This window comes from Halyomorpha halys, unplaced genomic scaffold (assembly GCF_000696795.3).
Source record: "Halyomorpha halys isolate HHAL.00 unplaced genomic scaffold, Hhal_1.1 Scaffold71.1, whole genome shotgun sequence".
Classification (NCBI taxonomy): domain Eukaryota; kingdom Metazoa; phylum Arthropoda; class Insecta; order Hemiptera; family Pentatomidae; genus Halyomorpha; species Halyomorpha halys.
Window position 1 is genome coordinate 162,141 of NW_027107476.1, and position 18,886 is coordinate 181,026.

At 31.6% G+C, this 18,886-nt stretch overlaps 1 protein-coding gene and 1 pseudogene across 2 annotated transcripts in view; one reads left to right on the forward strand and one right to left on the reverse strand.

Annotated features, from left to right (window-relative positions):
- The window catches only part of side-VII (sidestep VII), a gene marked incomplete at its 5' end in the record, with an annotated part of 293,850 nt that overhangs the window by 159,658 nt on the left and 115,306 nt on the right, over positions 1-18,886 (forward strand). For both annotated transcript variants that reach the window (XM_067045798.1, XM_014438911.2), the window contains 1 exon segment: positions 15,229-15,388. In XM_067045798.1, coding sequence (XP_066901899.1) covers positions 15,229-15,388 — 160 coding nt within the window.
- LOC136795398 (U4 spliceosomal RNA) lies at positions 8,998-9,120 on the reverse strand (annotated as a pseudogene).

Sequence of the window (18,886 nt, forward strand, 5' to 3'; positions counted from 1 at the left end):
GGATTTGGGTGATATATATAGTGATGTTGAGTTTTTAATGGACGATTTTGAGTTTTTACTACATGTTTTTCGGTTTATTTACTGCACGGAAATTATCTAATTATGATCTAGGAGTTTTGTGAAAGCAGGTTTTTTGGTAGAGGCTGGTGTTATCTATATGAAACTTTGTCAATTATACTTGGGCTCTACAGACCTAGTAGATCTTTCACCACTGGAACCAGCCTTCTCCACGCTTGTCTACCTTGGGCTACTGCTTTCCAGTTTGATGCAATCAGCTCTTTCGCATCTTTGTTGTTTAGTTACAAAACAATTAATTAATTAATTAACATAAAAATTACACTAATATTTTTATTTCCATTTTTTTTTTATTATTATGAGGAAACTTCACATCTATAACAAATTAAAATTTCTTAACAATCAAACCTATAATTTAATTTCAAGAAAAATGAACCATTGTTTTCTCAATTTTTATCAGCAATAATAGTTTACTCCTGCAAGTTATATAAAAGAATTTTGCTTTTCTGTTTTCTTCATGGTCTGAAAAAAATTCTTAAAATCTGAAAACATAAAATGCGTATGTTTCAGGTATAATAAAGTACGATAAAGACTAACGTTATTCTGTTACCTTTTCCAGGTCGAAATGGCCTCGTCTAATGAACTCAGATAAACGCATTACGTTAAAACTAACAATTAAAAAATAGATCAAATTATAAAGAAATAATTTTAGTGTTGTTAAAAATTAACACTCGTAGTTCTATTAAGGGAAACAAAGAGACTGCTGACTTTTACAAAGCTCCAAAATGAAATAAAAAAAACCTATTGAGAATAACAAAAGAATCTCAAACTAAAGAATAGTCAAGTTTTAGGTAGAAATTAATACAAAGAATGCCCTAATAGAAATTTAACAGAATAATCATTAAAAAATTATTCATAGTAAAGATTAGTAAGGACTCTCAAATAGCTTTTGAAAAACGAAGGAAATAAAGAAAAATGTAATAAAACTAGAGCAAATAATTTTATTATTGAAATATAAGGATTAATTTTTACGAAAACTTCCATGATGAAACAGGAAAATATTTATTTATTTGTTTGTTTATTTAAGTATTTCACCCCATTTGCACTGGGTTTAAAAATTTAGTAGATTACAATTGACTCGTTCAGAAAGTTACAATTACAAAGTGATAATGTTACAAATTTACAAAGTTACAATTATAAAGTGAGAAATTTACAAATTTACAAAGTTACAATTACAAAGTGAGAAAATTACAATTTTACAATTACAACTATAAAGTGAGAAAGTTACAAATTTACAATCACAATTACAAAGTGAGAAGTTTACAATTACAATTACATATTTACTGTTACAATTAAAATTGACGTAGTGAGTAAATTGTTATATTAAATTATGCATCCACTTATACATGCTGGAATTAGAGTTGGACTATGTGTGAACATAGATATTAATGGTTTTTAAAAAGTGAAAAAGTTTTTTGTTGTGGGATCTTCTCTCAACATCTCCTGTAAATCTGAAAAGAATCGGTAGGATTCCTGTGCAATAGGGGAAAATATGCAGTGAATGGATAAAACGTTTATTAAGATTACGAAGAAGAGAAGATAAGAAGAGAGGAATAAATAAACAGAAAATATGACAAATAAACCATAAAAAATGTTTTTTGATCTGGTAGTTGTCAGCCGATATCATGAACTATCGATAATGCTACAATCCAGGTCGGTTTCGAGATTTTTTTATTTCAACACTTTATCTAGACACTTTTTTTTTTGAGAACTTCTTTTGGACTGGTACTGGTTTTCAGAAAGATATCCTAAGAATCATATTTTATATAAATTAAATATTTGAAAACTGTTAATAATAGGTTATATAAGCTGGTCTGTCTTACAAGAAAATAGATTGAAGGTACAAGAACTAGAACAGAAATAGAGACACTCTGACATGGCGTCGAGCAGAACTCGGGAAATTGGCAGAGCATTGATTTAATGTTCAGTTAAATGCCTCAAGGCTTTCGGCTCTGTTTAACTCTTCCCACTAACACTTGATTCGGAATTCCTAACATCGGGATCGTTACAATTCTAATCGACGCACAACTGGAAACATCCGAAGCAGACAGGAGGAGTGTAAGGAAAAATTATCTAAGTAATGAATCGTCAGAAGGCAAGGAAGGATATTCAATGCAAGCGTTACTTTATTTCTGCTTTCTATGATATTACTTTATTTAAAAATATTAATAAAATAGCATAATATTTAATATTAATTGGATCATAAATACAAAAAAAAATCACTGGAGAATAAAAAATTCATAGGCAATTACATTGGAAACAAAAATCATTCATACATGACGATTCTACAATTGTAATTTATTCTTTTAATGGTAATATTTTTTTAAAATGTATTTTCACCCTACCTTGCCAGTTAGACAATTCGGGTGTTCGCAATGGTGAGTACAACTCATTGCTGCACTCATGACATTTAAACATTTGCATAGTTGTGCACACAACTTGCTTTTGCTACAAAATATAGATTGCTCTTCTATAGATTCCTTGCTTGTGTTGCTACTTCTCTCTTACCCAGAGAGAGATTTAATGGTAATAAAACATGCAATACTTTAAAGGAACATGGTTCATAACAAATTTGTTTGACATATATAGTTTCCCTAAAGATAATGTATGATGATATTTTATTCATAATCATAAAACAAAATAATCATTGTCGCTTACACCGTCTACACCATCATAAGATGAGACTAGAAGATGCGATAGTGACAATTAAAAATTGTAAACAACAAATAAAAACAATTATATGTTAATGAAAAATGTTTGATTTCAAGAAATCACACTGAGTTCTACGTGTCAAATTTTTATTCCTTCCCTGTAATTAATAAAAGAAAAAATGGTTTCATCATATAAAGTTTGCATTTGTGGAAAATACCGTTCATTTCGGACTTTAAGGGAAATTAGCATTATTTTTTTAGCTGTAACTAAATAACTTTAAAAGTACGCTCTTGTCAAAACAGTTTGCAGTTTCTTTTTTCCATTCGATACAATCTAATAAATTTAAAACAAAAATGAACTTGGTATGACTATATCTTTCGAATAATTATGCACATGCACACAAATCTCTTAACCATTGTCCACATAAAGTCAAACAGTGTCGTAATTATCTTTTATTTTATGCAATATATCAAATATTAAGAGCGAGGTGGCTCAGTGGTGAGACACTGTGCTAATAACTCCTAGGATCCGAGTTCTAATCCGACTGACATATATTTATTCTGCTACTGTACCCGTGATTCAACCCTGTGGGTTCGAAAAACTTTCCGTTGTTTATGAGGCTTGGTAAAGTTGGTACCCTTGAAGAAGGAAAAATCTGATGGTCTAGTATGATTCTGACCAAATCAACTGCTTGCTCAATCATTGGTCTAGTGGCATTACTTCCTTACAATGTAATACACCCCTGACGCTTCATGAGTTGATTTTTTTTCGTACCCTTCATTAAAATAAAATTAGTACATCATACATAATACATGAAATGTATTATATATTCTTTACTGAGTCTTCTCCCTTTCATTGCCTTGTGGCATTATAAGGTGTTGATATCAGTCCAGCTAAAGTAGCATAGTACGTAGGGCTACGCCACACAGCGGTGCTAGAGCGAAAAAAAATCGATTTTTAATGCGCTGATTTCGATTATCTAGTCTATGATTCTCACACTATATGAGCTATAGGATCTAGAAATAGCAGGATTTTCCTTGTTTCAAGAGTAATTCCATTAATTTAGGTCTACTGTCAGAATAATGGAAGTTTGACCAAATTACACATTACTCTAAATGAGTGACATATAATTGTAAAAGAGGAAGAGAAAAATTATCCAATTTTTTTCCTGCTCAACCATGATGGCTCAATTAAGCCACACATCAGTCAAGCTGGGAAAACAATTAGAGGGCTTTTCAATGTTATAAGTTACGAATTTTAAATAAGCACTGAGCTATAATTACAAAAAAAGCTCTGGCTTCCTACGAGATATGAATGGTCACTTTTTAAATTAGACGTGTTAAAGTGAAGATTAGAACAAAAATCATCTGCCTTTATCTGCCTATCCGATCATAACACCGCAATGAAAGGACGCAAAAATACTACAAAACCCTCTTAATGTGAGTGCTCTCGAATTTGATATCTCTCCATTACACGTCAGAATCAACTATATGGAATACAACCTTCATATTACCTACAACAAAATTTTTGAAAAATGGAGGGCTACAAAAGACACAGGAGTCATGCACGAAAACGAAAAGGAACGTATCGAACAAGAGTTTCTTGAAAAAGTCGGCGTCAAAGTAGACTTCGTTAAGCAGGGTTACGAGATATCCTAAAATAAGAATGTTTAATACTTAATAAATAAAATTAATAATTAATAAATAAAATAAAAAATAAAAATGTTTACTTTTACTTAACTATTATGTTTGGAATATGTAGTAAAGGAAAATATTGCAATCGTGCAAAATTTCGAAGGTCAGTTTTCGACATAAATTCACGTTTGGCCTCGCAAATGGTCTATGGGAACAGCCTAGATAAAAAAAAAATAAAAATAAAAATTTTCGAAACTGAAATTACATATTAAAACGGATATAGGTCTGGGATGTGATAGGGGCTTTCAAAAATCAATTTTTTTCCACTCTGGCACCACTATGCGGCGTTGTATTTTATCCTGCTATATTTTTCACACTGGAATATAATCGATAATTTACAATAACAATGTGATAATAATAAAATAAATAACAATGATTTATTTTCTATAGTAATCCTCTATATACAGCTTTAGGCTATGTTTACATAGGGAGCTAGGAATTATGACCGATATCCAAAAAAAATTAAAATTTTGTATTTTTTGGCCAAGATAATGTTCTAAATTGTGTTTTTTAACTTTAAAAAAATTAACATTTTTTGGCTGTTTTATCGTAAAAACCTGTAATTATTAGGTTTATTTAAAAAAAGTTATGACTGTTAGCAGTACTAAATAATAGATAAATTCAAATATCAGAGAATTTTATAAATAATAAAAAAGAGAAAAATAGAAACATCCAGTACGAACGGGAATGATATGATTAGCTAATATCATTACTTCATTATCTTTTGTTAAAATGTTATCTTCTTGGCAGGAGAAAAAAATATTCTATTCCCACCTCGTAGAACCCTAAAATACAAATTATTATGATAACATAAAAATTAAAATTTTTTGTTCATAACTTTCACCTTCTCTAATCTTCAGATTTTTTTTTCCAAAATAACAAATTAATAGCGATAACTTCAACATCAATCTATATTGATCTTAGAGTATTAAGTGAGAGTTATGTGATGCACGCACCACATTAGATTTTTCGCATGATTTGACATGGACATGGAATAATACAGTAAGTAGAGTTACGAATATGAGAAGCTATATAATTTGATTAGGATCCGTGGAATACATAGCCTTTATGGAACATGGGTTCTATTCCATCAGTGGCGCACGAACTGGCAGGTGCGTTAATCAGGCGGCAATTCTCCCCTCTGTGTTTTGGATCTAATTCCTAACCCTGTGGCGTCTCATGAGCTCGGCCCGTCAATAGCGATATTGATCAAAAGTTTCTTTATTAACTGGATCTCGTGCCCCTTCAACCAGTCAACGTCACTTTTAAAGTTTAAGACTTCATTATACTGCCTCGTTTCCAACGCCAGGGAATACAGGTCCAAAAATATACCATGTTTACTTGAATATTCAAGGAAAATATACATCCATTCTCGGGAAGTTTTATCAAAATTAGAAAATGATTCCTACATTTTTCTTTTATATTACATTCCCACTCACCATTTGAAAAATATAATTTTTACCACTAAGAGTATTCATAGCTATTTTTCAGTATAAAGTCTTTGAAATTGTTAGTAAGTTGGCTAAAAAACACATCTTAAAATTTGATTATTGTTTTATAAATCATTAATATTTTTTTAACAATCAACAAAGACAATATTATAAAAATTAACAAAATTAGAGGAGTGAAAGTAAAAAGTATTGTTCATCAAAAGTAACATAATTAATATTATGTATCGTTCAGTTTGAATAACAATTTCGAAAACTCGATTGTAGAGTTTTAGAGTTTTCCTGTATCAATCATTCCAATTAAGATATTATTGTACTATTTATACTAATATAGGCTGAGAGTGAAATTAAAATTTCAATCTATAATACAATAACAGGTTAACTAAACAAGGAATACAAGAAACATAGTTGTAAATAAAAAAATATTGGGAAGTAGAGAGAGTAAGAAATATTTTCTTTCTTTCTGGTTACATAACAGCAATTTCCTCTTTACATACTACGATAAATTTCATTGTGTAAAATTAGATATTTATATTTTTCTTTAGAATAATGATAAAGATAATTTGATAGAAGAATAGATATTGATGAATTGAGATTATGTTTTTTTATTATATGGCATTGGCAATTGGCCGATTAGTGCTAAATAATTTTTTAGTGAAATATTACAAACAAAAATTGAGGTTATCTCCTTGATAATAGCCTAAGGGCCAAAACGTTGGAGAATTGAAATAAAATTTGTTGAAAATAAATTGGATCAGTTGTAGGTGTGTTATTAATAATATTAATCACTCTCGAACAATTAATTAATAAATATACTAAATTAGAAAACCTTATTTTAATTTCTCTTGGGTCTAGATGAAAAGGAAGTGAAGGAATATACGGGATTTTAAGGTGGGAAGTGTTCTTTAGCGAAGAATGAAAGTACAGATTGAGTTTCATAAGAATTAGGATCTGATAATAAATGATCTGTCTAATGTTAATGTTCAGTGGACCGCTGTTGATAAACCAGAAGACCGAGAACCGGTATTTTGAGAGTTGATGGAGGATTTGCAAAGAAGGTGGCTGGTGAAAGTATGATGGACGGAGGGATTGGATTTTAAGGTCCCAATTTTCAATAAAAACATCATCACAAAAGATATAATGATAAAAATTCTAGTAAGCGAAACTTCAACCCAAAATCTACTAATACAATTTTTATTTAAAAATATAGAATCCTTTTGATTAGGAAATAATGTACCATTATAATAAAGCCATAAACAACAACAGTGGTAAAATGAACTTTAGAAAATCGTTTAACATTCAATTGATGTCCAATTCTTAATTTTAAGAGTTCCTTTTATCAGGATAAAGATAATTAATCTAATAAATAAAAGAATTATTAATATTATAAACAAGATAAGAAAATAAACTATATCAAATAACAATAGTAATTATAAAAAAAAACTAAACTGTTTTTCTTTCTAGCCAGGTTGTGTGAAAAGATACTTTAACATTTAGCAAATTTCAAAGTTTCAGAAGTAATCCAAAATTCTTTTTTTTTATTTTGGGTTTATATTTGACCACAACAATTTTTGAAATGTGTTCGAAATATCCTACAGCCTGTTACGGGTATAATACGATAAAAGAAAAAAATATGAAATATTTTTATTAAGATTTCATTCCAAACCTTAACACAGTACAGACATTTATCACAAGAGATTTTTAAAAATGAAATTAGAACAGTAGTAGGTAAGTTTGGTTAAGTGCGTAAATAGGAACTTTCCTGGAATTTGTTAATTTGATGGAGATACTATTTACGATAATTTGAAATAAATAAAACGTATTTAGCAATAAAAATTAACTTCAAGATAGCTCTCCCAACAAACCAAACTTCAGAAATATACCATTTTATACACTTGCGCCGGATATGAAAATGTTTCCGGATATAGTAATGTTTCCCGAGGATATATTCTAACCAACGGGTATGTATAGAACGTATAGTGATACTTGTTAAGAATGAGGGACAATTTTCCTTTCGTTGAAAATAACTCTTGACAGGCGTTCTGTTATATTTGGTTTTATATTTCTAAAAAAAAAATTGTCCAACTTTTGATCGTGAAGTTTTTTATTAAAAAAAAAAATAAATATACAGTAATATTCTGGAACCACGTCCAATTATGCTTATTTAGCAGTTACTGGAAAGTGATTGGGGCCTAGCCCTTGAACGGAGTACCATCAGACCAGATCGGGCCCTCATCATTATAAGTACCAAAACTTAGTGCTCCCAGTTATCGAGTTGTTTGTATAATTGGTTTTATTGGTCGCGAGCTTTGACGGCCACCAGAGACGTCAAGCAAGGTCTATAATGATCCCATCTGCAACGCTACTATTTAAAACTTTATCCCATAGTTGAGAACTTTCCTTCTTCACTTTAAAATCTTTATTCGCATTTATAAATAAGACATAATCTTCTCGGGTATCATTAAACTTTGTAACTGAACGTCAATTAAAAATTTAATAAGAGTATATTTAGTTCAAACTTCTTCCTGATGAATAAGATCTACGTAATATCCTCAATGTAGGAACTCTATAATGGAACTATATTAAGGCAAACTACTAACTTTCGAAGAATAACGTAGGTTCCTTTTAAACTCTTGTTTCACCGAATATAAAAATGTAACGTTCAAATCACGTTAGACAAGAAATCGATGGTCATCCTCACGATGTTAAAGTGCAAATTTTATATTTTTAAACTAACAAATATTTATGATTTGATCGTATTCTTTAATTACTTATTTTTATCTTTATAGATATAATTGACCACCACCTAGAACATATTCCCATAATCTTTTACATCAGGCAACAATTAATCCTCCAATATTATTTTTTTACAAGCCTTTAGAATTATAAATAATAAATAAATTCAGATGACTTTTAAACGTGTTTTCAATAGTGGCTTTTCATTTACTTATCTGAATTAAATCTACCTGCATTGATATTATGTTACCTGATAACATTGACAAAAACATCAATAGCAATAGAGTTAATACAAGTAAATATATAATTTAGTATTATTTATTATTTAAAATGTTGGGTTTAATTTATTATATAGTATTTATTATCATGATTAAAAGTATGAATATTCATAGTTTTAGTCTACACTCCCAAAACTTTAATATTCATTATTGGTCACTACTTCCAATAGTTTTTAATTAGCAATAATCGCACCTCAGTGGAACTTCATTCCTTACGATATTGCATCACCCAAGGATAGCAACGGAACGGTCCCTTCACGTTCAATAAATTCCATGGCGTAGCCTCTGGGTACAGATAGACTGTACCACCAGAGCTGGACTGATATCAACATTTTATAATTCCACAAGGCAATCAATCGGAGAACATTCGGTAAAAGCTGTATGATATACTAATTTATTTTATTGAAGAATGCGGAAAAAAAGAGTAGTATTGTAATAATTATGTTTACTGAGTAAAATGGACGTTATATTTACTCGATTTAGAATGTCATATTGATAAGGAAATTTACTTTTCTCAGTATTATTACTTTATGTAATATATTAAATATATTTAATATATTACATAAAGATATTTAAATTAATAAACATAAAACTTATTATTTCGGTAGTTTGTAAAAATAAAGAAAAGAACTACTGGTTGAAGACCAGTACTTACTTAGTCAGGGTGTGATCTATTTTATGAGGAGGTGATCAAGCCCTGATAGAACTAGCTACTTGACCTCCAGCTTCCCCAGTCCAACAGTATTTTCTCAACTTCATTCTTCACTTGTAAATTATGTATATAAGTTAAAGTACCATTGTACTATTAGTCTATATATTTCAAATTACTTCCCCCTAATGAAGGAAGAAATAAAATCTCCACATTGGTTTTCTAGTAATAAGGACATCGTATAGAAATTTTTTTTAATAATTTTTTTATTGTTATTTAAACTGTATAACATATATACTACAAGTAAATTTGCTGTAGGTGAGATAGTGACATAATACAAACATGTGGAGAATCTACCCATAGAACTCTAATAACATTTCTAGAGGAGAAGATCCCGAGGCCATCTTCTTTTCAGACGCCTAGGAGGATTATTAGGTAATAAAGGAGAAGCCAGGTTAGAAAGTGGATTTGGGTGGTTGGGAAGTTTTCCATGGAAGGAATGGTATCTGGTTTTGGCCAAATCGGCAACATATGGGACATTGAGGTCCTGATGGATGACTTAATTAATTAACTTAAACTGATGTGACAAAGTAAGGAGCATTGATGATTTTACGAAGGATTTTGGACTGTAAGGATTGGATTCGGGAAGAATTTGATGGTTTAGTGAAACCCTAAAGCTCAACTCCGTAGTCTTTTTTGTAATGGATTGGCAATTTAGACCGTTTGTCTAGTTAATGTTGTAATAGTCGAAATCGACGAGCAGTTTCCTGACTTTTCAGTCTTGTATGAGGATTCCATGTCAGTCGCTTGTCCAGATGTAGTCCTAAGTAACGGATCTGTTCGACAGGAATAAGTGGGGTATTATTAAAGAATACTGTAGGGCAAGAGGTTATTGGTTTATGACGAAGGGTAAATGGGATTTGGTGGGATTTATTGGAATTAATTTTAATCCTCCAATTTTGGCACCATTCTTCAAGGGTGGTGATGTGGGATTGAAGGATTTGGGATTCAATGTAAGGATCATTGTTCACTGACAATAGACATGTATCATCGGATAGTGTTAGGATGAGTTGGGACGTCAGCTGTGAAAACTGTATAAAGGATAGGAGCAAGGAAACTACCCTGAGGTACACCAGCAGACTGACGGAATAGGGACGAATAAGCGCCGTTGTAATTTACTTGAAATAATCTGTCGGAGAGATAAGAACGGATAATGAGGAAGTATGTGGGGGGTAGGAATTTACGGATCTTGTATAGCAGACCTGGGTGCCAGACTCGATCAAAAGCCTGTGTATACATTAAATAAATGTTGAAGTTAACTCCACCTGGACGATTTTTATCAAACTTTTTGGAGTTTTCTTATGACGATAAACTATCCTATAAATATTTTCACAGTTTCGAAACGAATAACTAGCCTTGTAGAAAAAAGAGAAATAAGGAACGACTACAAAACATGATTGATACTTTTATTAAATGTTTATTGCTTAGCACGGGAAACTACCGTTAATCGGGTGACATCTTGAAAACCTTTTTTTTAACCGATTTACATATTTATCTTCTACTCCTTAGCTCTATTTATCTTGTACTACTTAGCTTCTCAGGCTAATAAGAAAAAGAACATGAAGTTTTCTCCGATTTGATCCTGAATCAAATTTACGCTTCATTATTGAAAAAAATTGTGGAAATGTTTAATTTAATTAAATTAAGTCATAATTTTGGGTAGAGGACTCAAACAGGTACCTAAGCATAATTTAAATTATGTTATAATAAAAGGAACAGAGCGGAGTCTTGTTCTTCACTATCATTCAGTATTTATCTCGATGACCTAAAAGCCTATGTTCGTTTTAGTATATATTTTTTAATTTTGGATATCCTTGCAGTAATTTAGTGATTGTTCGGTATTCTCGCCTTATTTTGCAGTTTTCTACCCTCAATAAGAACATTATAACTTTATTTTTCGAAGAAATTCTGAAGCTTGTTATCCATTTACTTCAATGAGGTTTTATTTCTCCTGGTTCGGATTATTTTCTAACTAAGCTCTGCATCCAATTTATCTGCAGTATTTTATTTTACACATGATTCTAATTAACCAAAGGCAATTTTCATTTACATACTCCTGCTGCTTCTCCTTTTCTAGATAAATGAGCTGCTTTGTCAGATTTTTCTTTGTCCAACAACCCATTTTGACGCAATAGATATAACTTTGTTTTGTATTTATTATTTTTTTTGGAACCTGTTTGCACGACTGCTATCGCTTCTTTTTTGAAAATGGAACACTCTTCGTAAACAAAATCTCCTTCTGTTTACTGTTTACAGCACAAAAACCTACCCTATTGCAATTTTTTTTTTCGGAGGGTAGATTAAATTTAGATAAAAAGATTAGAATAAGAGGGTTGTAATTTGTGATGAATTAGGAGGATGATAGGGCATAATCTGTTCAAAAGAAATAATTAATAACGAAAATTGCAAGTAATTTTTAGTGACAACAACGGGGGGAGGAGGACAACAATGGGTCAATTTACCCTTCCAAAGGAGGGCTACCAAAGAGAATTATCTGGCTTCTTAAAAAAATAAATAATATCTCAAGCCAATCTTCTTTATTAACCTCAAAAGGGGCTGCTACAAAAACAACTTGGAGTTTTCCCTAGCCCTGAGATTCAAAGAGATAATTCCGACCTAACGACAAACCGACCTACTTCAGACTATGCTACTAACTCCAAGGGCCTGTGTTCGAATCCGGCTTTGGCAGATAATTATTCATTCTGTTATTGTAACCGAGAGTCAACCCTATTTAATAAAATTTGCTGTTTGAGCATGATCTTGAAAAAATGACCTCCTTGCCCAACCGTAGTTCTAAAAACAGTAATTTCTTATGTAGTTTTGAACCAGTTGTAGTCGTATCAGTTCACATTACAATTACTGCTAAAATTACTAGCGCATAAATGACACCAACGTTAGGACATGCAGAAAATATGAGTATTTATCTCCACTCTCGCTCTTTAAATATTATTCCTAAGCGATTACTACGAGTCGACTCTGTTATTAAAACTAATGTCCAAGTAACAACCTTCAATGGACCCCTCACCTAACCTTATAATGCCAAAAGGCAATGCAAGGTATCATCACCCAGATATGCATATAGCGTACCTCCTATATGTATGTACCAGATATTCAATAACATCATTATAGGAGGGTATGAAAAAAAAAAAATAAATAAATATTAAAACTAATGATCAATTATATAATCAATAATATAAAAAAAAAAATTAAAACTAAGCGTTACGTATCAAATTCTTTGATGTGCTGAAGCCCTGTACCAACCCGCTATTCAGAGAAATCGCTCCTCCAACAAGACCGGGAGGTGGCAAAGCACAGTCCCCTTGGTAGACGTTCTCGCCGAGGGAAGGACTTCGGGCTCTGCAGCTTGAAGTCATCACACCACCACCATCATCACCAGCTGGAATGGCTCCTCCCCATTTCTAAGCCCCCCAGCTATCATGACACCAACATATAACCGCCTTCAGCGGACCATGTTTTTTGCTCATCTTATAATGCCATACGGCAAACGAAGATATCATGTAAATTTGTATATATATATATATAATGTATTGTATTATATATTTGTATTCTGTAACCATATATAAAAATAAAGAGGTTTGAAAATAAAAAAATATTAAAACTACGCATAACTAGGAGTTACCTAAATTATAGTCTTTACGTGCAAAATAATCTGGTATAATTTATACCTATTCTTGACCGGGGTCATGTGAATTCATAACAGTCTTAATAGTTAAGTAATCTGTATGATTTAACATAATCTCCTTACAGTCCTTTGAATTTTAGTATTACATAAAGTGGCTTGTGTCGGATCTCGAGTTTCAATGTAAGAACTGAATAAAACCTTTCACTTATCCCATTTACAGACTCTGAGATCCCGAAATTTCTGAGAAATTAATTGTATATATCAATCAAAAACGCGATAGCTGAAGTGGCACTAGCATAATAAGAAATATTTGTACAAATATTCATCAGACCAACAATACAAGTAGATTTCCTGATCACTACCAATATACATATATATATATACCTAAAATTCTTGCTAAACCAAACTTCAAATTAGTTAGTACATAAGTGGGTACCAAGTCAGTTCCTATCACAATGTTCAGTGGACTATGATTCTTAGTCCACCAAAGAATCATCCAAGCCATAGCCGGTTTTCGTGTAGTGTACTTGAAAAGTCAAGAATCAAATATTTTGACCTAATGGACAGAAACAGTCCTATATTCATACCCTCAAAATTTCAACTCTTCTACAATAGATTTTCATATAACTCCTTCCTTCTATCTGTCAAAGAAAAGAAATTCATCTCATGATGTATCAAATTCATCAGATGTAACTAATTAAAATATTACAAAAATAGCGAAATGTTCATGAGACATTTATTTAATCATATAAGCTAATTTGTGAAGGCCGTGCTATGGTTGTTAGTTATTAATTCACAAATTCGTTCTGTGCACATCACTTAAAGCTTTAAAATATTAAGTCTGAAAAATTTGGGCGTATATAAAAAAAACTTTTGAGCTTAAAATGGATATTTGTAAAATTTTTGTGATCAAACATCGTATTAAAAATATCATAGATTACTAGCACAATCCTTTTTTTTTAAATGGTCTCATTCAAGCAGAGATGAATCTATTTTTAGCTCAAGCTTAAAATTACTATGAAAGAACCTGTTAGGCTGTGTTCTAACAAGATCATCATATACTGCGAAACTTTTATGAAATTCTATACCCACTGGGAAGATGATTTTATCCTGATCGTTAAGAACAGGGTTAATGTAGAAAGAAAACAAAAATTATGTTAAGATCTAAAACCTTAAAGTATTGCTTTGACCTCATAAGTCTGAAGATAAACAATAAAAAAAAAAAATCAATGCATCATTTTCGGGACATTTCGTCTCAACCATCGAGTTGCAGGACACATACATTAATGTGAGAACATAAATTGGAAAACTTTTGCTCAATATGTGAAATTCCGAGGTTCATCCTGGGGTAACCTGTGACTACGACATCAATAGAAAATCGGTCTCGGCAAGTCTCGAAGAAAATCTTTGGACGGCTCTCGATCGGATTTTTTTGGATTATACAAAACTAAATTGGAATATTTCTGTTTTTTTATATACACTGGGTACATAATAACTAAATGTTTCTTTGTACCTTCAGTACATGTAAATTATTAAATTGTAATTTTGTGCATTAATATTATCTGAATTATGTCCGTTAGGGAGGAGTGAAAAGTCCTGATGGGGAATAAAATTGATATCCACGACCGGGGTGGACAGGTGTCAGTAATTCAGTGGTTCTAATGCATTTAAACTATACCTTGTTGTCCATTAGCTTTATTAGATTGTACATTAAGAGGGTATTCCGTTATAGATAGGTATCCGGTAAGAGAAGTATTACTATAGTTAATTATTTTTTTAGACCATTGGAAGTTATTCCTTTCAAAGGAGTTAATTAGCTATGTTTCATATTTTTTTTTTCTTAGTCCGACTGAAGGACTTTTTCACTATTCTTCACCAGTTATAAGGAAGCCTTATGCTTCTCCGATTGTAAAAACGTTTTCACACTAAATGTTTAGAAGCCAAAATAATTATGAGATCGAACTATAATATATTATATATTTAATGCCCTCAGGGACGACTGCTGAGCCACAATATCGGCCAACGAGTTGTTATTAGCGACAAGAGTTTGGCACTGCAGGGAGTGAGCAGGAACAATGCTGGCAACTACACGTGCGTCGGATTCAACACGGAAGGAGACGGAGAGAGCACACCTTTCTACCTCGACGTCATGTGTGAGTATACATTGTCGTTTATCCAATATTTCATATTATGTGATTACTCTTTTATTATTAAAAGCATCTTTTTAGCTTGATAATTTTAAAAATCATTTCCCTCCAAAGCCGATTCTACCCTGGCTTTTGTGGATCAACAGTTATTTCGTGGTGAACCTAAGGAATGAATTTCCACTTCCCTGCTCGGCCGAGAACAGGTCGATAACCTGTTGATATCTCTTGCTTCCTGCTTCCTCAGTACACAAGAGTGTTATATCCAATTAACCTTAACATCTTCTCAATTACAATACACCAAATCTTCCCTTATACAAGATCGGCCCATTTCTTTAGTTGAGTAATTTAAAATAATAACTCATATTTTCCAAGGAAGTGTTCAATGCCTCTAACTAGAAGGAACGCAAGAAGTTACCTGTGCATTACCAGTGAATACAACGTTTACGTAGAAACAAGAAAGAATGATTTTTTTAAAATTTAATCAATGCAAATATTGATTTAATGAACTATTGTTACGCTTTTTAATTTAATTAAATACAATACTCTCGATTTAGTAAATCCTTGTACCCATACATTTTCACCATTTTAGGTTTAGTATTGAACAATGGAGTTTGAAAAATAAAATAAAAGAAATAAAAACCAACAGCTATTTTCTCTTTAAAAATAAACAAATAAATCCAGTGATTCTCACTTTTATCGCTTTATCACGCTTCGAATAAAAGGCTTGCTTCAGATGTTAGTTTGTAAAAATGAGTAAAAAACGATTTTGTAACATGAAACAACATTTTTTTTCAATAATCACAAAAATATTTTTAATTAAATAGAAAATATAAAGCCCAATAATAAATAATCATAAAAACATCCTGTTTGTTTTTATCAAACATTTTAATTGTATCCATTATTATCCATTCCATACGTATTCAACCCCCATGAAATGTATGTAATAACTTTTTTTAATTCTATTTATAACATCTGATCCATCTACCCTTAAAATCCTACATCTAAAATGCGGAATTCATTTTCCTATTGCTTTTTCTCAGACCCAGGTGCATGATTTAGAACATCGTTCTTCAGCCTCACCTTGTAACCAGCCCAACCCCATTTTAACGAATAAGCTTCAACCCTCAAGCTTTTAATATTAACTTTACGAAGAATATTTTTTGGACATACTGGAACATTGCTGATTGACCGTGTGTATCAATAAATGGAATTTGGTCCGGGTGCAGTCAAATAAAACTCAAATAGTAAATTGGTGTACTATTTTTATTTTAGGCAACGTTTCGCCCCACGTTGCAGGGGTTCATTAGGGCTAATAAAGATACAAAGACTTGACATAAGTACAAAAAAAAAAAAAAAAGTGAAAAATAACGAGGGTATACAATGAAACGTAAAATTTAATAAAAAAAAATTAAAGGTTATAAACAATAAATGAAAACAGTAATACTAACAGATAAAAAGAAGAAATATTAAAGAAAGTACAAATTAAGAGATGAAAAGGGATAAGAATAAAATCAAATGATAATTTAAAAATTCAAAAAAGAATTCATACCTGTTTTGACGGAAGTCAAAGTCAGAATGAACCGTCTGTATTGGGAGGAGTGGGGATGGAAGTTGAGTACGTTACATTTAAAAATAATTTTAAAGTAAACAATGTAAAAAATATTAAAATTAGCTAAACAATAAATGATAATATACATAATAGAGGGGGAGAAGAAATATTAAAAAAAAATTTACATGGATAGAAATTAACTCGTTTCTAACCTGGCATTTCCTTCACTACCTAATAATCCTCCTAGGCGTATAAAAAAAAGATGGCCTCGCGATCTTCTCCTTTAGAAATGTTTTTAGAGTTCTACCAATAGGTAGATTCTCCACATGTTTGTATCATGTCATAATATAGCTTACAGGAAATTTACTTGATGTGTATATATGTATACAGTTGTAAATAACAATAAATAAATTAATTTTAAAAAAACATGGATAGAAAAACGAAGAATAAATAAAGTTAAAATAATGAGATACAATAAATGTAAGTGATTAAGAAAGAGAATATACCAAATGAGTGGGGATACAGTGGTATATAAATTATATTATAGAAAAATTAATAATAAAGTAGGGTCGCCCATAGCTCAGTGGTTAAGACACAGTCTTACCAATTTGATGTCTATTGGCGATGCCGGTTCGAATCCGGCCTGGGACGCGTTGACTTTTTTCTTTGAGTGGCGGTCCCACAAAATGAAGAACTTTGCCCCCCCCCCTACATACCTACCATGGTATGGTTATAGGCAGTATAGGACTCCACTGGGAGTCTTGGCGAGAAAAAAAAAGAAATAAAGTGTTTGTATTTTTTTTAGCCCTGACGAAGCCCTGAAACGTGGGGCGAAACGTTGGCCCAAATAAAAATAGTATACCAATTTACTATTTGAGTTTTATTTGACCACACCTGGACCAAATTCCATTTTTTGAATTTTTTGTTCTTTCCCCCTTCTTAATTGACATTAAATTCCTCAAAAGCTTCACAGGCTTAGCATTCATCCTTAGTTGATCATCCTTATTTAGTTGTCATTTTTATCGGTTGGCGAATTGAGATATATTATTACTAGTCCATATTGCTACTTTCCGTTCCAGATGAGTCCTGAATCAGCGAATGAAATACGGGTTAGTTATTTACAACTGAGAGGCTCGAAGTTTGTTTTTTTAAATCTTCTAATAATAGCTTAAAATATTTTTAATAGAAGGATTTGGTAATATAAATTGGATTTGCACCTTTCCGGATTCCCGATCTTTTCCTACTTTCTACACAAATAAGTTGAATAGGTTCCCTGCACATATTGAACCTAGTTGGATGCAACAAATCAGACTTGATGAGGTGAAGATATAATTCAATAGAGCGGGGGACTACTAATGAAATATGCACCGACTAGCGAGCGGCCGAACGGGCCTATTCATCAATGGAAGGGGGCACACACATCACTGCCTGCCTGCACCTCGCACAATGAATATTTCACAGGCCTTCTCTCCTGGCTCCATCCAGTTCCTATTTCATATTGTAATATTTACCCTAACCGATTGTAACTCGAGGATCAGCAGATAGGTATTGGCCAATGAATGATTGGAAAAACAAATAATTTTACTGTTTCACACATCATACACCAACAAAAGCTTGTACCAACAATGAACCATTGTTTTCATTAAGAAGTATTTTTTATTTTTACTTCTCCGAACTATGAAGTCATTTTTGGACTTGAACCTACAAAGAAGATACTTCACCACCTGTTATTTTTTCTCTTTTTATAACCACAAAGTTCTTTTTAGATATAAGAAATAAAACCGGCACGTAGCTAATCTTTTTGTATTTTATTTTTTGTCCTTAAAAGGATCCATAATTAGTATGATTAGTTCTTTCATTCAATGCAACATATTCCTTCTTGCTCATTATATTACATACATCGTTTCTTTTATATATTTAATTATGTTGATAGAGGAATCTCCACCTGTTTTTTT